Below are 19,041 nucleotides of genomic sequence, written 5' to 3'. Positions count from 1 at the left end.
ACTTAAAAAGGGGTCATGGAAATTATAAAAGAACAAAGTAGACCTTTAAGAAATTAAGAAATAATTCTGTAAATAGGTTAAATATCATATTAGACACATCTTAAAAAAGAATTATTGGCCTGGAATACAGATCTGAAGAAGATATCCAGAATAAACCAAGAGAGAACAAAGAGAACAAAATTTGAAAGATAAGTTACAGAGCCTTGAAAGACAGAATGAAGTATAACAGACATCTAATCAGACTCCCAGACACAGAGAAGAAGGGCAGTATTCAAAGAGATAATTAGTGAGTGTTTTCCATTTCTATAAATATAAATCTACAGACACAGAAAATACAACTTATACAAAACAGGAAAGAAAAGAATTTATCTGCAGCCAATGGCAAAAACACAGAATAAGATAAAATGATTAGACTGATAAATACTCTCAGAAGCTAAAAGATAGGGCAGAAGATGGAGGAATAATATGCCTTAGTCCATTCAGGCTGCTGCAACAAACTATCACAGACTGGGTAGCTAATAAATAACAAAAATGTATCTCTCAGAGCTCTGGAGGCTGGAAGTCTGAGATCGGTGGCTCTCACTGGGGCCTCGTTTATACCAGCATGGATCTCATTCGCAGGACTCTGCCCTCATGACCTAGTCGCCTCCCAAAGCCCCCACCTCCTAACACCATCGCACTGGGCACTCGGGTTTCAACGTATGAATGGGGGGTGGTGCTAAAATACTCAGCCTACAGCAAATATCTTCAAAGATTTGACAGAAAATACAAGGATGAATCAAAAAGTACCCACACTCCAGTTATATTAAAACTTCTGTTGGCTGCACTGTCTTAGCCCTTTCCGTTCAAGGCTGCTGTCTCCCCAGTCACTGCTGTGCAGGTGTGAATGTGTTACATCAGTTCATGTGTAACTGCAGTGCAAGCAAAGATGGATGCCCCACTTGTGATTTGCACGAAAGAAGAGCCCCGTGCAGTGATTCGTTTTTTGTCGTCTGAGGGTGTGCACATCCGCACACTTCTGCCCACACTGTCGACCCTCTGCAAAAACTTCGTTTGGAGGTGTTAAAGCATCCTCCCTGTAGTCCTGATCTTGCTCCATCTGACTTTCCCCTGTTTGGTTCCCTGAAAGCAGCCCTGCGAGGACGAAGATTGACTTCGGATGAAGAAGTCAAGACAGTGGTGCGTTCATGGCTCACAGCTCAGCCCAAAACATTTTTAATGAGGGAATACGAAAGCTTGTTGACAGATGGACAGAGTGTATTGAAAAGCGAGGAGATTATGTTGAAAAATCATGTATTTGTCTTCTCTAAAAGTTATTAAAAATAAATGCTACAGCCAGAGTGCAGATAATTTTTGACTCACCCTCATAACCGTCAATCTGGAATCAATTGCTCAGCAAAACTTTTCAACAACATGGACAAAGCAACATATTTTTTGATAAACAAAAACTAAGAGCATTACCACCATCATTTTTTCATCAAAGGAGCATCTAATAGACAGACTTCAGAAAGATGGGCAAAGTAAGAAGAAATGGCAGGTCAGGAAAATGGTAAATATGCGAGTAAACCTAAACACAGACGTTTATAGTGAGGATGACAAGGGTGATGGCACATTTGTCTTATTAAATCTGGAAAAAGCTAAAATAGTGGACCACAGCAGCATGTAGGTCACGAGCGGGTGAATATGGTCCAAGTGTGCCGCCTGGTACTCTTCTAGATGCTGGGAACACAGCCCAGCCGTAGGCAAAGACAAAAATCCCAACTCTTGTGAAACTTACATTCTTTTACATTCTTAAGAATTAATTTAAGAATTATTAACTAAAAAATGTGTTACACATGTATGGCAATATGTCAAGGTTTACATACTTTTTTTAAAAAATCAATGAATTAAAAATGAAATAAAAACAAAAAGGCTCAATCAATTCAAAATCAAACGAGAAAAGAAATAAGCATAGAAACAAAAGGTTGCATATAAAGTCCAAAAGGGAGAGAATAATTCCAAATAAATGGATATTCATAACCACCAATTAGAAGATGGAGATCATCAGATTGGATTTTAAAAATCCAGCTTTATGCCGTTTAAAAGAGACATCCCTAAAACACGAGGACATGGAAAGGATGAAAGCCAGACCGTCCAGCGTGGGGACGCAGCAGCCACGCTTCCCGGTGTGTCCTTCAGGCCGCCCAGAACATACCGGGCTTTCATCCCGTCGGTGGCTTTGTTTTGAATCTGGTTTTCCATAGCTTGAAAAAGTGTATTTGTCTTGTTTCATCAAGAGTGGATCTATCGGCCATGTGCACACAGATGTGATAAGACCGATTTTCTTCCCTTAGCCCGACTCTTAGAGATTCTTCGTTCTTTTCCGTGGCACTGCTCTCCGAGGCTCGTCTGCTCGTGAGATTAGATCTTGCTTCTGCGTGAGGCCAGGCTGAGTGAGCCCACACGCGCACATTCTCGTGGGGACTCGGTCTTCGGCGGTTGTAAATGTGCCCGTCAGACCGCAGCGCGGCGCGGCGCGGAAGGCGAGACCCGCGCTTGTTCTTCCCGGCTCTGTCACCAGGGGGCGCCGAGACCCCAGTCATCCGCAAAAGGGGCGCCTGTGAGGAAACACGCCGCCACGCTGCACCCATTTCCCGCAGCTTTTCATGAGAACACATCTGGCCAAGGCGAGGGTTGCCCACTTCGGGAGGGTAAAATGAAATGCCAGGCACCAAGCTGTAGACCCTGCACAGAGCGCAGCGCCCAGCTGAAGGCTCTCTGTGAAATGGTTGGACGTGAAAACTTTTTACTGTAAGAAAATAAAATCTTGAAACCAAGAAAATAGGAGTGATAAAAATTACTTCCCTTTCTAGTGATTTTGTAGGTTACACTGAACTTAAAATACTTCATGTAGACTATGAATATATAGAGAAAATGATATGAATGAGTTATATTAAACTCATATGAAAATAACATACGAATATATATGGGAAATATACAGAAAAATATTCTCCTGTGCCACCTCACTAAGTAATTGAAACAGTGATGCACTGGATATATATTTGCTTTTTTTTCCTATTTATCTTTGTAAAGCTTGTTGGGCCTCAGTGTCTTTCTTCTATTAATAAGCTCTTTTTTATGTGATTTCTAGCCAGGGCTACCTGACCCCTGTAGTTCACCAGGAAATGTGAGGCGACCATCACATAAAGTTGAGTAAGAGGATGGATGACACGTAGTAGGTGAGCAGTAACTAGTCTATGTCCTGGTGATTGACATGGTAATGGACTTTGGAGCCAGCTAGACCTGTGTTCAAAACCCCTCCTAGTCTGACCTTGAGCTAATTGTCTGTCCTGAACCTGTTTTTCCACATCTGTATCCCACGTCGGTCCCGTTCCTTGGATGCTCCAAGAATTCTTGTCTCGGAGTGTGGCCCTTGCTACTCCTGGGGTCAGGATTTATCCTCCACCTGATACCCTGAAGTGCATGCACTCTCTCGTCTCCTTCAGGTATCAGCTTGCACCCAAACACGCCTTAACCCCTTCCCCGGTTCTTTTTCTCCATCGTACTTATTATGACACAAAATACATCTTCCTTCCTCACGTGTTTGCTCGAGATTCTCTGCACTAGACAGTAAGTGCCACAAGAGCATTAGTTGCTTTCTCTGCTTTGCTCACTGCTCTGCGTCTAGCAGCTACAACAGTGCCTGGCAAACAGAAGCATAGTGAACATCTGTTGAATAATGACTCCCAGAAATGTCATGACTGGTGATGTTTATAAATCACCAAGCATATAACAGCCAGAAAATTGTAGCTGCTATTATGATTTTTGTCACAGACTCAAATTTCTTGATTCCTATTACAGTTTGAACTTTTTTTAAACAAGGGGTCATGAAATTAATTAACTAGGTCATGATCATCTTTTTTTTTCTTTTAATGACATGGAAGAAGGGTAAATGAACATATGCCTATAGCCCAAAGTATTATTTTGTGAAACTTCAATTGCAACTTTGTGTGTGACAGGAGTGTGTCATAAAAGCACAGATACTGATATAGGCCCACTGCCTTTCACAGGCTGCCCTGGAGATCTTTTCTCAACGGAATGTGCCTTCCTGGAAGGGAACTAAGTGACAGGAGGACTTAGATTTGGGATAATGCAGCTCATGTCTTGTTCTGGAAGCCCTTCAACATCACCAGATTTAGAACTTAATGCAGCTCCAAGAATATGTCGCAGAAACAAACAGGTAAGATCACCTGTTGCATAAGACCATCTGTTTTCCCAGCAATGCTGTGGACGACTATACTTTTTCCCTTGGAGTCTGAGCATCTTTCCGGCTGACGGGTCACACCAGGGTCGGCAGCTGCACTGCAACCAGCTGCACTGAGCCTGGACGCGGCACACAGGTGACCTGAGCAGGTGATGTGCCGTAGGTGTCCACTCAGGGCAAGGAGTCTCACCATCCCGGAGCTTAGCCTTCCTGGTCCCCTGCACCGTCAGGAGGAGAATTTGGCTGTGTGACTCAACATGACATGTGACATGTTCTCCCCCGGCCTCCCACCCATAAATAATCCCTGCGATTACAATATTTTACTTCTTGAGTCTGTAAGTGGAGAAATCTTAAAGGCAGGGCTGAGAACTCCCAGCTTTACTATAAAAACAAAACAAAAACAAACTTCCCAAGAACATTGACAGTGTTTGAGGTGCTGCCTGTATTACCACACCCCCCACCAGGGTGTAAGCACAGTGTCTGGCCTGGTAAGAGACTGAATCATGCACACGAGGCAGGAAAGTAAGACGGGTGACACCTGAATAAGGTCTGTGGATTGTGCCAACGTCCAGGGTTTGACACTGAACTATAGTTGTATGTCACAAGCAGAAGCTGAGATGAAGGGGACACAGGACTTCTCTGCTATTTGTGTCACTTCCAGGGAACTGTAACTTTCTGAAGGATGAATAAAGGCCTTTAAACAATGTATTTAGCCTCCCTCCTCGCCGACATCCCTTTCAAAACTGGAATTACTGTTAGGGTACTTACCAGAAATGTATTTCTAGTTAGCAGGGCTGGGCAGGCAAAGGACAACGTGTAGAACCCATGAACAGTCTACACAACGAGAACACCTCATTATTAGAACGGTGAGCAGGGATTGTGAAGCAGACAAATGACCAGTGGAGAGAAATAAGAATATAATTTTAAATAAAAATACTTAGAACTTGGTAGAAAAGATGCTGAGTAAACACGTCTAATTCCTCGGTTGCTACGGTGTCATCAGGGGTAAGGAGCCGGGGGTCAGTGAATGGTCCGTCTTTACAGTTATAAACGCCGGGAGGTAGAACTGATTCAGGTTCCTCCTCCCTTTGGGGTGCTTCCTCTCCTGATGGGGCTTCTGACATGTCACCGTGACCACTGCAACTTCCTGGATACTGGCCCATGGTGATGCTGTTACACTAGAGGATTCTGCACTTTTCTTAGCTCTCCTAATACCAGTGACAATGCTGAATCTTTTCTGAGCCCTGTGCTCCCAGAAAGAAGCAATGGTTAAGAAACCCCATACCTTGGACATTCTGAGAAGCGGGACCGCCTCCCCACCCCACCCCGCATATTCTGAGAAATAATGGTGTCCAGCCCTCCTCAGGATTCCCTTGTTCACCTGCAACGATGGAACCCACGCCTCCTTCCTCTTCTGAGAAACTCCTGTGCAGAGACGCATGACCCCCGCATGGCAAAGGCCAGAATACAACTGCCTCCTTCACCATCCAGTGCATCTTCTCCCACACCAGCTTCCAGACAAAGTTTATTCCTTTTTTCCTGGCCTTTCTTATTCCAGATGGTTAAAATGAGGGTCCCTTTTCCCATACTTTTCACAATTATTAATAAGCTAATCTTCATGATCCCGTTGACAAAGTGATTTTTTCCATTCTTAGATGAAAAGCATTGGAGCAAGACTGTTTTGCACCCAATGAAATAACTACCTAACTCGTTCTATTTGTGAAAGAAAAAAACCTGCATCGTTGCTAAGAGACTATAAAGCCAGTGAACTGCTCAGTTCTGTTCTGTCAGCTCCCCTCCATGCCCTACGTTTCGGAGAATAAAAACCTGCTGTGTGCCGAGAATCCCAGAAGGTCCTTCCCCCGGTGTAGTCCTCACGGTACTTCTGGAAGAGAGTCGGGACCCGCTCCACACTTCCGGGAGAGCAGCACAGCCTGCGGGGAGGGGCACTGAGCGCCGGCGCAGACGCCACGGTGGGAATACTGGTTTCACCGCGGCCTACCTTTCCACTCCCGAGCCCTACGTCCAACCACACTCCACAGACACACCAGTGGGGGTACACATCAACTACACAAGTCCCGAAAAGGAAACGCCCCCTGCTCTTCTCCAGGGGGAAGGAAAGGCCCGGCTGAGAGGTACTGGTGGTCTATTCAGATACACTGACACTCACCTACTGACGAGGTCCATTTCCTTCTGCAGGTGTGATAACTCACTCATCAGGCAAAGGCCTGCGGAACCCAGACTTCTTGCTTTAACAAACCACGCGAAGAGAAAATGTGTGAGAAAAAACGTCTACGGTCTAGAGTTGCACAAGTTTGTAGAAAACAGAAACAAGACCCAGCTGACTTCTTGCATCGTCCCAGATAAAATACACTTAGGTTAAAAAAAAAAACTAACTCCCCCTCTAAATTCGACTGATTTTCTACTCTTTAGAGATTTCTATTCTTTCACAGTTGTCTGAGTTCACTGGGAAACATTCTTTTGAGAAATAGAAAGAAAAAGTAGGATTCCCACAACTTGGTGGGCTCACAGGGTCGTCACAGGAGTGTGAGGGCAGTGACCCAACCTCTGACACGCCCAGGGGGCTGGACCCGCCGGGCTTTCAAAGGGAGTCAGATGTCTATTCTAACCCATTTCTTCATGAGCTCAACAGGCATCTTGAGAGTTTCTAAAGTCAGGTCTGTGTGGTGACTAATTTTATCCATCTTCTCAATTAGTCACGGTCCCTTGGCTCTCAGCAGAGGCCTGGCACTGGGAGCGCCCACATCTTGGCCACCAGGGCAGCACCTGCCCCGCCTGGAGGCCATCCAAGGCATGAACTGAAGGAAGATGAGTCAGCTCTAATGTCACCAGGAGCTCAAGGATGCCAGCGGCGGCCCTTACAGAGGAGGAGAGCATCGACTGCAAGGCAGTCCCCACGGTCCGGCCACATCAGAGACAGTGACGTCGTTCATCATTGGGTTTATTGGGCACCTATTACGTGCAAAGCCCTCTGCTAGGCGCTGGGCAAACACACAGCTGAATCCACAAAGCTGCCCTCAGAGAGCTTACAGTCTAGCGCAGGAGCACACGCTCTGCAGATCTTTTACCTGTGATAAGCCTCCCCCACCCACCCCACCAAAAAGAGAGAGAGGGAGGCAGGGAGGGAGGGAGAGAGAGAGAAGAAAACAAAGGGAAAAAGAAAACTCAAGTTTACTAGACTCGGTTTCATCCACTTTCTTTTAGTTCAGCAGCTTCACATAAAAAAAGCATCCATCTGAAAGTCTTAAAATGCATACTTTTACTTGTAAACAAAATTCATTTTCATTAGAAAAATGCTGAATATTTATTGCAATTAAGAAAATCCTCAAACATATCTTCAGTATTTTCATGAATTTTTTTCTTATTAATTTGTATTTGTAAAGTAAACAGTTTCCCAAATTGCATCAAAACATGCAACAACTTTTTGAAGCAGATCTCTGAACCACTGGCAGTCACATAAAAGGTACACGGGCTCTCTGCTAAAAGCAGAGGAAGCTTCTGAAATGGACAGATGTTTACTACCAAAATTCACAGCTTATGGTTCCCCCCCCATAAACTCATTTCATGTCAATTCAAAGCTTTATAAAATAACACCTCCATTAACCTATACCCCAAAGAACCAAAGCTTTAGATCATTAAGCTTTAGATAGAACAGTGAACAAATAAATGTTCCTTACAGCCTTAAGGCCTATCTCTTAGCGCTATTACCAGGCTGGCCAGACCCACCAAAGAGCTGTAAAATAATTCCAAAAACAGAAACTCAAAATAACCCCCTTTCCTATTACACCATAAGGAATTTCTGAAGTTTTGTTATCCTCCTTTAAGCACAAAGGAACCAAATGTCATCACTTGGGGGAATAAAATCACTGATGTAGCTGCTCGTCTAGGGTAAACTGCTAGAGAAAAGCAGCATGTGAGCATGACATCTTAAAATTAACTCCTTTCTAAACATAACTACTTTAGATGAGTGTCTTGCAATGATTCTCTTTCCCAAGACCACCCCTGGGCTCAGATGTTTCTAATCAAAACTGTGACGCCTTGGGTCTTCGTCGAGACTTTGTAAGACTTCTTGACACTGACATTAAGGCAGACGACATGGTTATGCATCTTTTTCAAGCAGAATCAGAGTGAACTTACAAAGCTGTGCACACCCAACACTGAGTTCCTGAGAGGGAGGTTTCTGATTCCCATACCAGAGCACTCTTGTCCTGAGCAGCTTCCCTTGGTTAAGTAAAAGCAAAAACTATTTACCCATTGAGCTAGTGGGCCTCTCTACTCCTCTTCGTCGCTGAGTCCCAAAGAGCGGGTGGGCCTGGACTGAAGAGTAACTGGAGCGGTGTCCACACTGCTCCCCAGCAAGCACAGTGCCGCACACCCAGAGGCGTCTCAGCAGTTACTGCAGCCCCACCAGGTCTGGCTGAGGCTGCCGGCACACTGTGCACACCCCTCAGTGAGAACACACCCAACTTTTAAGCTTGGAGGCCAATAGATTTTCCGTTTCCATGTCTAGTATTTGTATAGACTATATAAGAAGTTAAATCTTCTGGGGGTAAAATCTAACAGAAATCACATCAGATCAACATGAATTACGTGTTGACGCGTCTTTCCACCATCCTGCTGCCGTCACATCGCTAGGGAGCTCTTCTGTTCACCGTCCACCGAACAGACACAGCAGATTTTACAGATATGTGTGGAATAAAAGAACCACTACCTAAGTTAACTAGTCCAACTCTGTCATTTTACAGACAAAGAAATGGAGACCCTGAAAAGTTTAACTGAAAAGCTGGTAGCCAAGCCCAGTCTTCTGACCTTCAACTGACCTTCACAGAACACAGGCCCCAGGCAAGAGCTGTCCCAACCAATGTAATGACATGGAGATGTATTTCATAGGAGGTTAAGTAAAACAAATGTTAGCCACTCATGTAAACTATTCTTAGAAAACATTATTAGCCTTTTTTGTTACTGCTAATACTGACCTACAGTCTCTGGTCTTGCTTTTAAGGGTGATTGATTTGTAGTTGCTTCCTTTGAGGATGTTTATTTGCGCACTGTAGAAGAGAATCGTGTTAAATATGATCCTATAATCAATCTCTGAATTACTTTTACATATATTTGGATTCCTGTATTTTTAACACGAATCAAATTAACAGGCAAAGGATGAGTGAGATATCACCTCTATAAAAATTATTGGCAACTTGAAAATTAATAACTTCCATACAGGACAGGAAATCTTCTAGGTAATAGAAAGGCCAACCAGGGTAACACAAAAATACAATAATCTGTCTGTAATCTGAAGTACAGAAGGATGTGCTTAGAGAATCAGATCTGAGTTCAAGGGTTAACGCCCTTCCTTGCTAGCTATGTAATAACCTTGAAACAATTCAATAAACTTCTTGGTCAGTTTCTTTATCTGCAAAGAGCTAACATTTGCACTACTCACCTCATTAGGTTACTGAAGATCACATACAGTAAAATACATGTGAGTGCTTGTAAATGGAAAAGCACACCAACCAATATTGATTATTATTACCCCAATAACTATTAAAATGTGGACTAGAAAAAAATTTAAATAATTACCACTCAGTGGCACTAGGCATGCTCACTAGAACAAACAACTCAGAGGGAAAACCATGCAAACATTTTCAACTTTCATGGCAATGTTAAAAAATAAAAATCACACAAAGATATAATATCAAGGAACTTTTTTTAGAGAAAGCACTGAAAGACACACATTTGGTTGACTTAAGAGACTTTAAAATTATTTAGAATGATTTACAGCATATAAAGAGGTATTTAGTCTTTAGTGGAGAAAGTTGCTAGTCACTTGTCAGAAAAACAAGCATTGTGGGCATTCCCAAGACAAATGGAATAAAATCCCATCACTGTTGGCTATTTTGTAAACCAGGCTTCTCATCAATAACTATATTAATTTTTCCAGTATTCAGACATACCCTAAAAGAGATAAAGAGAATGTCTGCTTCTCAGTCACATCCAACGTGAACTTGCATAAATGCAAGTTCTTATAACTCCACAGGCACCTGAAAGTTTTAACTACCCTTCATGCTTACTTCATATTCCATACATAATGGAAATACAGGGAATACTTCAAATATAAATATTTCACAAATCCTCGTTGTGTGGCTGTCTTATTGGTATAATACTCCACTCTGGTGGTCTTCGTTTGTTCTTATTTGGAAAATTAAGTAGTACATTAACCTTTCCCTTCAAATATGCCTTTTGATGTTCATTCTTACGCCAAAAAAAAAAAGTTAATAACTCAAAACGAAGATGCAAAGGAAGAGATAAATGAGATACAATTCATTAGGTATAAAAATATGTTGTTTCAAATTCAGAATAATTTAATAACTCTTCGTTATTTCATATGTATCTGGAAATGGGACAGATACATGTCCTGACCCTGTCACAAGAGGTAGAATGCCGGCATTTGGTACCACGTTCCACGATAGGGTTAAAGTGACATTCCTGTTTCCCCTATAAAAAGACACAATAAACACATGTCAGCAGAAACATCCGAAGTTCCACAAAAACATTTTAATTCAAGCACTGAGGTATCAAATAATTTACTTTTAACCAGCTATTCCTAATTGGAATTCTAATCTACAAACAAGTTATCTCAAGTCTTTTGAAATCCAAGAAGATGCTAGAAAACACCAGCATTCTCACTTCAGGTCTCCTCCCATAACGACCTCTCCAAAGTCACTTACAGTCAAATTATTCGAGCCATCAACCAAAATGTTTAAATGAGTAAAACACAGAGAATATAAAGAGATTTGAGCTAGAAATCAGGAGACAATGATCTGAAACCCAATTCCATCATTATCCAGATGGGCACACCTGAATCAATCAAAAACTCTCAGGGCAGGAAACTTTCATCTGCAAAACCAGGTTTGGTTAAAATAGCTCTCCCCTAAGTCCTTTCCAAAGCTGACCTAAAGAGCTTAAGAGCTAAAACTGACCCAAAGGATCAATCATTCTAACTCCTTCATTTTGTATAAAAGGACACTGAGGTTCAGAGAAGTTAAGTGAACCAAAACTAGAAACCTCAGCATCAACTCCGAGACCAGCACGCTGCCTCCTCATTCCAGTTCCCTGGCAGGCTCCTCTGACATCCCCAAAAGAGCCCGTGTGATGACAAGTCCTGCCCCCGTCAGCAGCCCAGGCTCCCTGCACCCCGAGGAGCAGCAGCCCCAGGCCCCTCCTCGGCTGGAGATTACAGCGCCCCTAATGCAGGAGAACGGGGCACTGTTTTAGACCCCCATTTGTAGGCACTATTTCTACCCAATCTTTCCGTTCAGATCTATATAAATACTTCTCTCTCGACTTTTCCTTTTAGCCTATAATGTTTTTCTTTAAAATAAATACACATAAGGTCTTTCTCTCCCCTTCACGTATCATCACACATAAAAAATGACAAAGAATTGCTCACTTGAGACCATTTCCATCGTCAAAGAAAAAGTACTTTGTTTTCATATCTTTCAACAGCAGCTTCGGATTATCGCCTCTCAGAACAATCTTGTCCCAAAGGACAACCTGGTTCAGAGCCTATATTAAAATAACAATTAATTAGATAATTCAGCAGAAATAGCACCTCTCACTTCAAAAGTATTGGGAAGCAAACAGTTTATGTGAATGAAACCAACTGTGAGGGAACAGCCAAAATCTTAAAGCAGACAAAATGATAACAAGTGGATGGACACAAGGAGTCAACTTCTCCTGGACAAAAGGAAGGTACTTCCCCAAAGGAAAGTACCCCTTTTGCTAAGGCAACTGTAATATTTAGGGCCCTCAAAGCCTAAAGCAAGATTTTAGACTTATGTGCTCTCCAGAGTGAGGCCCTGGGGAAACAGAAGGGATTAGAATCCCTAGAAGGGAAGCATTCTTTTAAGTCACTTTTCCCTGTAAAATTTCTGAGACCCTCCAGCTCTGTGGAGCCTGCATGGTGCCAGGGAAACAGAGAGCTCTAATCTCTGAGGTCGTGCTACTGACACGGGCCACTGCTGCCAGGTTATCTCCTGAAAACTTACATCTCTCCAAGGTTTTTCAATTATCAAGGAATCACTAAAGAAATGAAGCCTTTTTAATATTTTTTCTTTTAAATTAAGAAAACATAGGTGCATTACTGTTTTACTACAGCAAAGTCCGAGAAGTCAGACAGTTCTTTTTAGCCGCTGCTTTGGCATATCATAAACAAGTTCTACTTGGAAAAATAGGGACATGAAATGGAGAAGAAGCACATTTGTAACCACCACTAAATGCCAAGAAATTTGTTCTTATGAAGCTATCACCCATCATTAGCTTGTGAGGCCAACTGTTCAGCACGTGGTGACAACATCAACTAAAAAGAAACGTGAAACAGTTAATTTTTAAAAAGGGTTCAAATCTTCACCTTAAAGCCTCTAACATGATATGGAAACATCAAGAGTGAAGAACACAGAATCAAAGATGTGCTGAAGTGAAGTGACTTTTTATGTATATTTCTTCACTCACCAAAGCAGTAATCTGTGTTAACTGTATTAACTTACTAGCCCTGCTGGAGTCAACCAGAATTATGAACACAGCTCAAGTACATCCCTCACCAAGAAGGCGGCATGTTTATTTGGATCATTTGCTGAGACTTGTAGAATAATACTTGTAATTACAGCTGTTACTCTTATCTTCAGAGCAGCTTTTTCTGACTGTTTAACACTTTGTTGACTCTCAAGGGCAGGGATCAAAACTTATACAACCCAATATTCTTACTGCCCAACAAAGTGTCCTCCATAAAAGATACGTTCAAAATAAATACACAATGAACTAAAGTGCTAATGATTCCAGTTAACCAATCAAACCAATCAACAAATAAAGTTGATTAATTTCTCATCCCTTGAAAATGAATACACAGTTCAAATACAATACAGAAGTAGATGCATCTCAACTACGAATTGCCTCAGGCTATGCTGATAGCATAGGGTAACTGAGGTAAAAACAACACAGCAGCACGTTTTAATTCCACAGATTTCACCTCTGGAGTTTAATTCACACAACAGAATCACTCACTTGACACTTTTAGGACCTACGAAGATTTCTGTTTTATCAATATGCTATATAAATATTTCAACCTTTACTCTTATCTGCAACAAAAGCTCTAAATCAGACTGGACTAATAAATTTCGATCAGAAACTAATAGTTTTAGTAGTGTTATAATAGGTTTTAACCTAATAGTTTAATAGCTTTTAATTATAAAATTTCTAATCAACTCTAATTTATGATTAAAAAAGCTACTTTAAGTGTTCAAATGGATGAATCCTGTACAACACAAAACAAAGTAATATATTTCTCAATAGAAATTAATTGTAGATACATGGCTTAATAAAAAACTGTCAGGGCTTCCTAGGTGGCGCAGTGGTTGAGAATCTGCCTGCCAATGCAGAGGTCACGGGTTCGATCCCAGCTCCGGGAGGATCCCACATGCCGCAACTAAGACCGTGTGCCACCAAAAAAAAAAAAAAAAAAAAAAAACTGTCAAAACAACTCACATCATGTATTAAAAAAGGAAAAAATCTAAGAGAATTCATAAATTAGTTATCTTTGCAGCTTTTGATGACACATCTGGGTAATGAGAGATGTAAGCGAAGATTACAGATTTTGTTGATTCACGTGTCTCGGTGTCTATCTCTAATGGCAGCCGTGGAGAGAGAGCAGCTTAGCTCACAGAGGGCTTAGCTGAGGAGCAACTGGACCTCCCCATTTCCTGATATACTCATCGTGCAGCAGCGTCCTTTCGGAGCTCACCAGAGGACCCAGCCTCCAAAGATTCCTGACAACAAGTTATACTGAACACCAACCCCAAACTATGCACCTTTACTCACAAATTATGTACATGATACACATTACTTTACCATCAGCTACATCATTACTGCTAGAGAACGTAAATGTGCATTTCAAATAGTCTTCTTGACTAATGTTGAATTTTTCTCAGCCAACTATTTATTAGATCTCTCTGACTTTTTTTTAATCCTTTACGTGGTTGAGCAGCGCAAGAGGAGCAGACATCAGCTCGGCCGTCTTCCTGTTGCTCACGTGTGTTTGGACCACTGGCATTCTCTTCAATCTGCAATTTCTTTGAAGGACTTTTTTTTTAACCATTTTTCCATTTGTGAAGATCAGTTTATCTAAACTAGATGATATAATCTACTCAATTGGGTACATACTGCACAACTCTGCAAAATGCGGAGAGTGAATGCATAAATGTATGTAGCAGGTCGACCTCCTGCCCTACAGAATTCCCCCCCCCCTCCAGAGTTTGTGCGTGTTTTAGGAGGCTGGTGACCATATGACTGAAGGACTGAGAATGAATATCAATGTCAGTCCATATGAGTATCAGTAAGGTTTCACATCTTTTCCCTCTTATTTTAAATTGAGAAACACGTAAATGGACTGTAGGTCCCCAGGATGGCATATGAGGAGCATGGAAGCTGCCACTCCACCCTAACATCAAGTAAGAAACTGAAGAAACTAAAAATCTGGCAACTCTTCTTAGATCCGTAAGAAAAGAAATAGTAGCTCTTAATTGTTTTCCTTATATGCCTGTGCGTTACCCTGCTTGCACCCCATTCTTGGAAAGCACATGCAGGGGGGCTGTAGGAAGACAGAAAAACACAAAAGACAGAAGCTGCCAAAGGAGGTGAAGTTTTCTTACTAGAGTCACCTGTCCATGGGCTTGTGATTTTTACTCAATTACTCAGGTCAGATATTTCAAATATATACAATTTATATTCTTTCCTAAAGAATGAGGTTTTAAACATCTATGAAAATACCTCTATACGTATACTTACATTATTTTTTGTTGAATATTCGGCTGATAAATAAAGAAACAACTGCTTAACATTCCAATCAAATATATTTTCTAGATGTATATAAATTAAGGAATATATAAATCATAAAGTAGCACACAACTTTAAAACAGATTTCAGTTATTCGTAATTATTCATAGCAATACTGATACTAAAAATTAAAAAAAAAAAAGAGTGGTGGCCCAAAAATATACTGGGCCACTAATTTAATAAAAATATATAGAAGATAATATATTGTAAAATCCAGCTCATTCCAAAGTCAAAAAATATCAGTGAGACTATCAGCATCCTGCCCTGCTCTTCTAAGCATGACTGCCTGATAAACTTCAATTAATAAGAAATTAACCAAGAAATACAAATTTTAGTTTTCTTTAGCCAAGTCTAAAAGAAAGAGGACTTAGTATTTCAAGCAAGATGATTCCACCGGAGTTCTGAAGTATAACCAATCATCACAATATATCTTAATGTTAAGCAAAAGTGAACTAGGCTCAAGTCATTAAACCAAGTACAGTAAACTGTACATACTATTTTTGGACACAAGCCAGTAGAGATCAAAATGTCTCAACCCATGAAGTGCTTTAGTAAGAGTATCCAGCTGAATACCAATTTGGTTTCATCAGTCTGTACCAGAGCGGGGGAAAAAACTCACCAGGATTAATTACAAGACTGGTGTCACTGAGTTAATGTTTGGATTTTAAGCATCATATGTAAACAGTTAAGTCATTATATTGTATTACATCCGTTTACATACTAACAGCTACCTGTTCGTGACATTCCACTCTTAGATATGTGCGTGCACTAAGAATCACTATTTTAGAACTGAGAAGTCTTGGATGTCTCTTTATAAGAACAGGTACAATTTCAAGTTGTAGCCGCCGTATTAAGAAAATCTAACTAAACTACAAAGAATGAAATTGGGAATATATAAATATAATTTATAAATACATAAATTATATTTATATTTTTAAAAATATAAATTCACTATAACTGAATTTCAGGAAATTTCACTATAATTGCCCAGATACACAAAGTTCCTACTTTCACACTAGATCCAAACTCCCTCTCACTAGCTTAGATTTTTTTTTTTTTTTAAAAGACATGAGGACTTTAAAAGCAGAAGTTGAACACAGGACTTTTCTGATGGTGCACTCTATTTCCTAAAAAAGTGCCTATAAAACTAATTCCTAGTCTACTTCTAAACCTAGTAATTTATTTCTTAAAAAATCAAGTTAAAAGTAATTCCAGGGTAGTGAAGAGACATGTCAGGTAAACTCCCCAGGTACATAATCTGCTTCCACTGTTCAGACAGTTGCTTTACACAAGTTCAGACAGTTCAATCTCCACAATTTTAATCCTAGGGTCTTAAAAAAGGCAGATGAGACCCTAGAAGTGGCGAGAACAATGCCACCGAGACAGTAATCTAAGATCTAAAAGAAGGTTAAGCAGGCCACAAGGATCAGAGGTGTCAAAAGGTGGAAATTCAAAATAAAGAGAAAATGTTCAAATCACCTCCATTTTAAGTAACTTTTAATAAGATTTCTCTATTATAAAAGTACTTATAAAAAGAACTATAATGGCAAAATGCTAATATGCTTTACCAATAATCATTTGATGATGACCTTCTGGTCCACAGCAGATGCAAGGCACTTTGTTAACATATGTTTCTCTCTGCTATCACAAAATATGGACATACTCTTGGGGATTGCATGTGAAACATTACATCTAGGAAGGCTGAGTACTGGTAACATTCTTCCTTCTTTAATCTAAATGATCTAATTTTATTTTCTTTCCGAAATACAGATTCAGACTCTCTTGTAGCTTTAGATCTATTTAATGCTTCTATGAGGAATTTAAAGTGTGTTCACACAATAATAACTCATGGATCTGTAAATACAAGTTTTCTCAAGGTTAAACAAGGAGGTATTAACATGATTATACTGATGAAAAATAGGCAAAGAAATTTCCAAGGTTTGATTCAATGGATAAACATACTGTTACCCAAATCACTAAACAATATGCATATCATTATAAAACTAGAGAAAGAGCAACGAAACATTTTCTAAAAAGGATATCCGCAGTTATATCAAACGTAATGAAGCCCAGATCACTTCTTTCTCTAGGTCCAGTGAAGTCTTCTACATTTTTTCTAGAAGTAAAAATAATAGTTTTACTATCCTTCAAACATAACAGCATACAAAATTCACAAAATTCCTAAAAAAAAGAACAAAAAAACCAAAATTCCTCACATAAGTGAAAGACAGGGTCTAGCTGTATCCCACAAAGAAACAAGGAAAAATCAGACAAACTTTTAAGTGTGACAACAGAACATTCTAATCCACTATAAGTCTTCGGCTATTTTCATTTACCTTAAAAAGATCCCTAACAAAACCCGGGCAGAGACTAAAAAGCGCTCAAAGAATGTGGAAATACTTGATGTCAAAGTGATTTGGTAGAACGGTAGAAAAAAATTACAGACGACTGCAAGGTGGTGTGGAAACCGAGATAAAATGAACAACTGCTGTTTCCCGAGCACTTCCTATGCGTCTGGGTCAGGTTCACTACGTATTTTTGACAAGCACCTCCATCCTCGCAACATGCCTAGCGTTGGGAGTTACCTCCACTTCAGGCAAAAGGAAATGAAGACCCAGGGCTGTATACGAAGCTTGCTCAAGGTCCGCAGCAGCTAACAGGGGCTGGCTTTTTACCAGGGCTGACAGCGCTCGTGATTACCAGCCTGGGTCTATTCGAACCTGAAACACAGTACCTAACACACCCCAAAACAGGGAGGGGGAAAAAGGGGTGATGGCTCTGAGGTGGCTGGCTGGTTGGCGTTTCTGACTTACAAACAAAACTAAGGTCGAAGGCCAGGGAGCACGTGTTGGAAGATGGCACAGATGAGAAAGACAAGAGATCCAGGTAGAGAAAAGAAAAAAAAAAACAAAAACTGCTACGAATCCAAGGAGAACGTGCTAAAGAATAAAAATTACCATCAAAAAAAAAAAAAGGCATTCACCAAAGGCCACTGTCCCTTCAAAATCCTACCACGGGCACGTCTGCGGATTTATCCCAGCGGTCTGGCCCTTCAAAAGTAAGACAAGAGCGCGCCGTCCCGCAGCGCCGCGGCGCCGGGGCCCCCCACCCCGGGCCTCCGGACTCTCCCGCCCGCTCGGCGGCCGCGGCAGGTGCCTGCGGCGGCGGGGCACCCCGGGCCCTGGGGCGGGGTCGGCCCGGGGAGCGGCCGTCCGGGCGCGCAGGCCCGCGCCTGGGGGGGGCGGGGACGGGGGCGGGGGCCCCGCTGTGCTGCGCTGTTGCCCCCTCATTGGCCGGCGCGGGCGAGGGAGGGGCCGGAAGGCGGCGCCGGCGCCGCGACGAGCGACGCTCAAATTGAAGGTTTAAGAGCGAGCCCGGGAGCGGGCGGCCCCCCCGCCCCCCCCACCCCGGCGTCCCCCCGCCCCCCGGCCCGGTCCGGACACCGCCCCTCGGCATCCCTCCGCCAGGCCTTGGCCGCCCGCCCCCCGGCCCGGCCCGGACGCCCCCCTCGGCCCCCGGCGTCCCCACCTCCCCACCCCGGCGCGGACGCCCGGCCCCGCCGCGCTCACAGCATGATCCGCGAGACGTGCAGCCGCACCGGGACGCTCCTGTCTTTGAAGGCGGTGGTGATGAAGCAGCCGAAGGTGAGCGCCGCCATCACGCTCAGCGAGAAGGCGAACAGCGAGTTCGCCCGCGACAGCACCGTGTTCATCGCGGCCGACGCCCCGAGCCCCGCTCCACACGCACACCCGGGACCCCGCTCCGGCCTCGGACCGGCTCCCTGCGATCGGCGCCGCCTGCGCCGCGCGTTCCGGGGGCGCGCGCCGCCGCGGCCCCGCCTCCTTTCCGGTCCCCGGACGTGAGCGAGCGGGCGCGCCTCCCGGACACACCCA

At 42.5% G+C, this 19,041-nt stretch overlaps 1 protein-coding gene across 2 annotated transcripts; it reads right to left on the bottom strand.

Moving 5' to 3' along the window:
- Positions 1–7,188: 7,188 nt before the first annotated feature.
- SPCS3 (signal peptidase complex subunit 3) lies at positions 7,189–19,018 on the bottom strand. 2 transcript variants are annotated; one of them, XM_057696149.1, is made up of 5 exons: positions 18,718–19,018; positions 17,191–17,264; positions 15,101–15,177; positions 11,712–11,827; positions 7,189–10,756 (listed from the first exon to the last, which is right to left on the bottom strand). In XM_057696149.1, exons 1-5 carry the CDS (start codon positions 18,858–18,860, stop codon positions 10,624–10,626), a joined length of 543 nt encoding a protein of 180 aa, XP_057552132.1. In that variant the 5' UTR covers positions 18,861–19,018; the 3' UTR covers positions 7,189–10,623. The 2 variants fall into 2 exon arrangements, 1 of the variants encoding a protein (XP_057552132.1); XR_009047645.1 differs by lacking the exons at positions 7,189–10,756; positions 11,712–11,827; positions 15,101–15,177; positions 18,718–19,018 and adding an exon at positions 17,962–18,688 and having other exon boundaries at positions 17,189–17,264.
- Between the last annotated feature and the right edge of the window lie 23 nt (positions 19,019–19,041).

This window comes from Hippopotamus amphibius, chromosome 10 (genome assembly GCF_030028045.1).
Source record: "Hippopotamus amphibius kiboko isolate mHipAmp2 chromosome 10, mHipAmp2.hap2, whole genome shotgun sequence".
Taxonomy (NCBI): domain Eukaryota; kingdom Metazoa; phylum Chordata; class Mammalia; order Artiodactyla; family Hippopotamidae; genus Hippopotamus; species Hippopotamus amphibius.
Note: the sequence above shows the minus strand (reverse complement) of the source record. Positions and strands in the feature narration are given on the sequence as shown.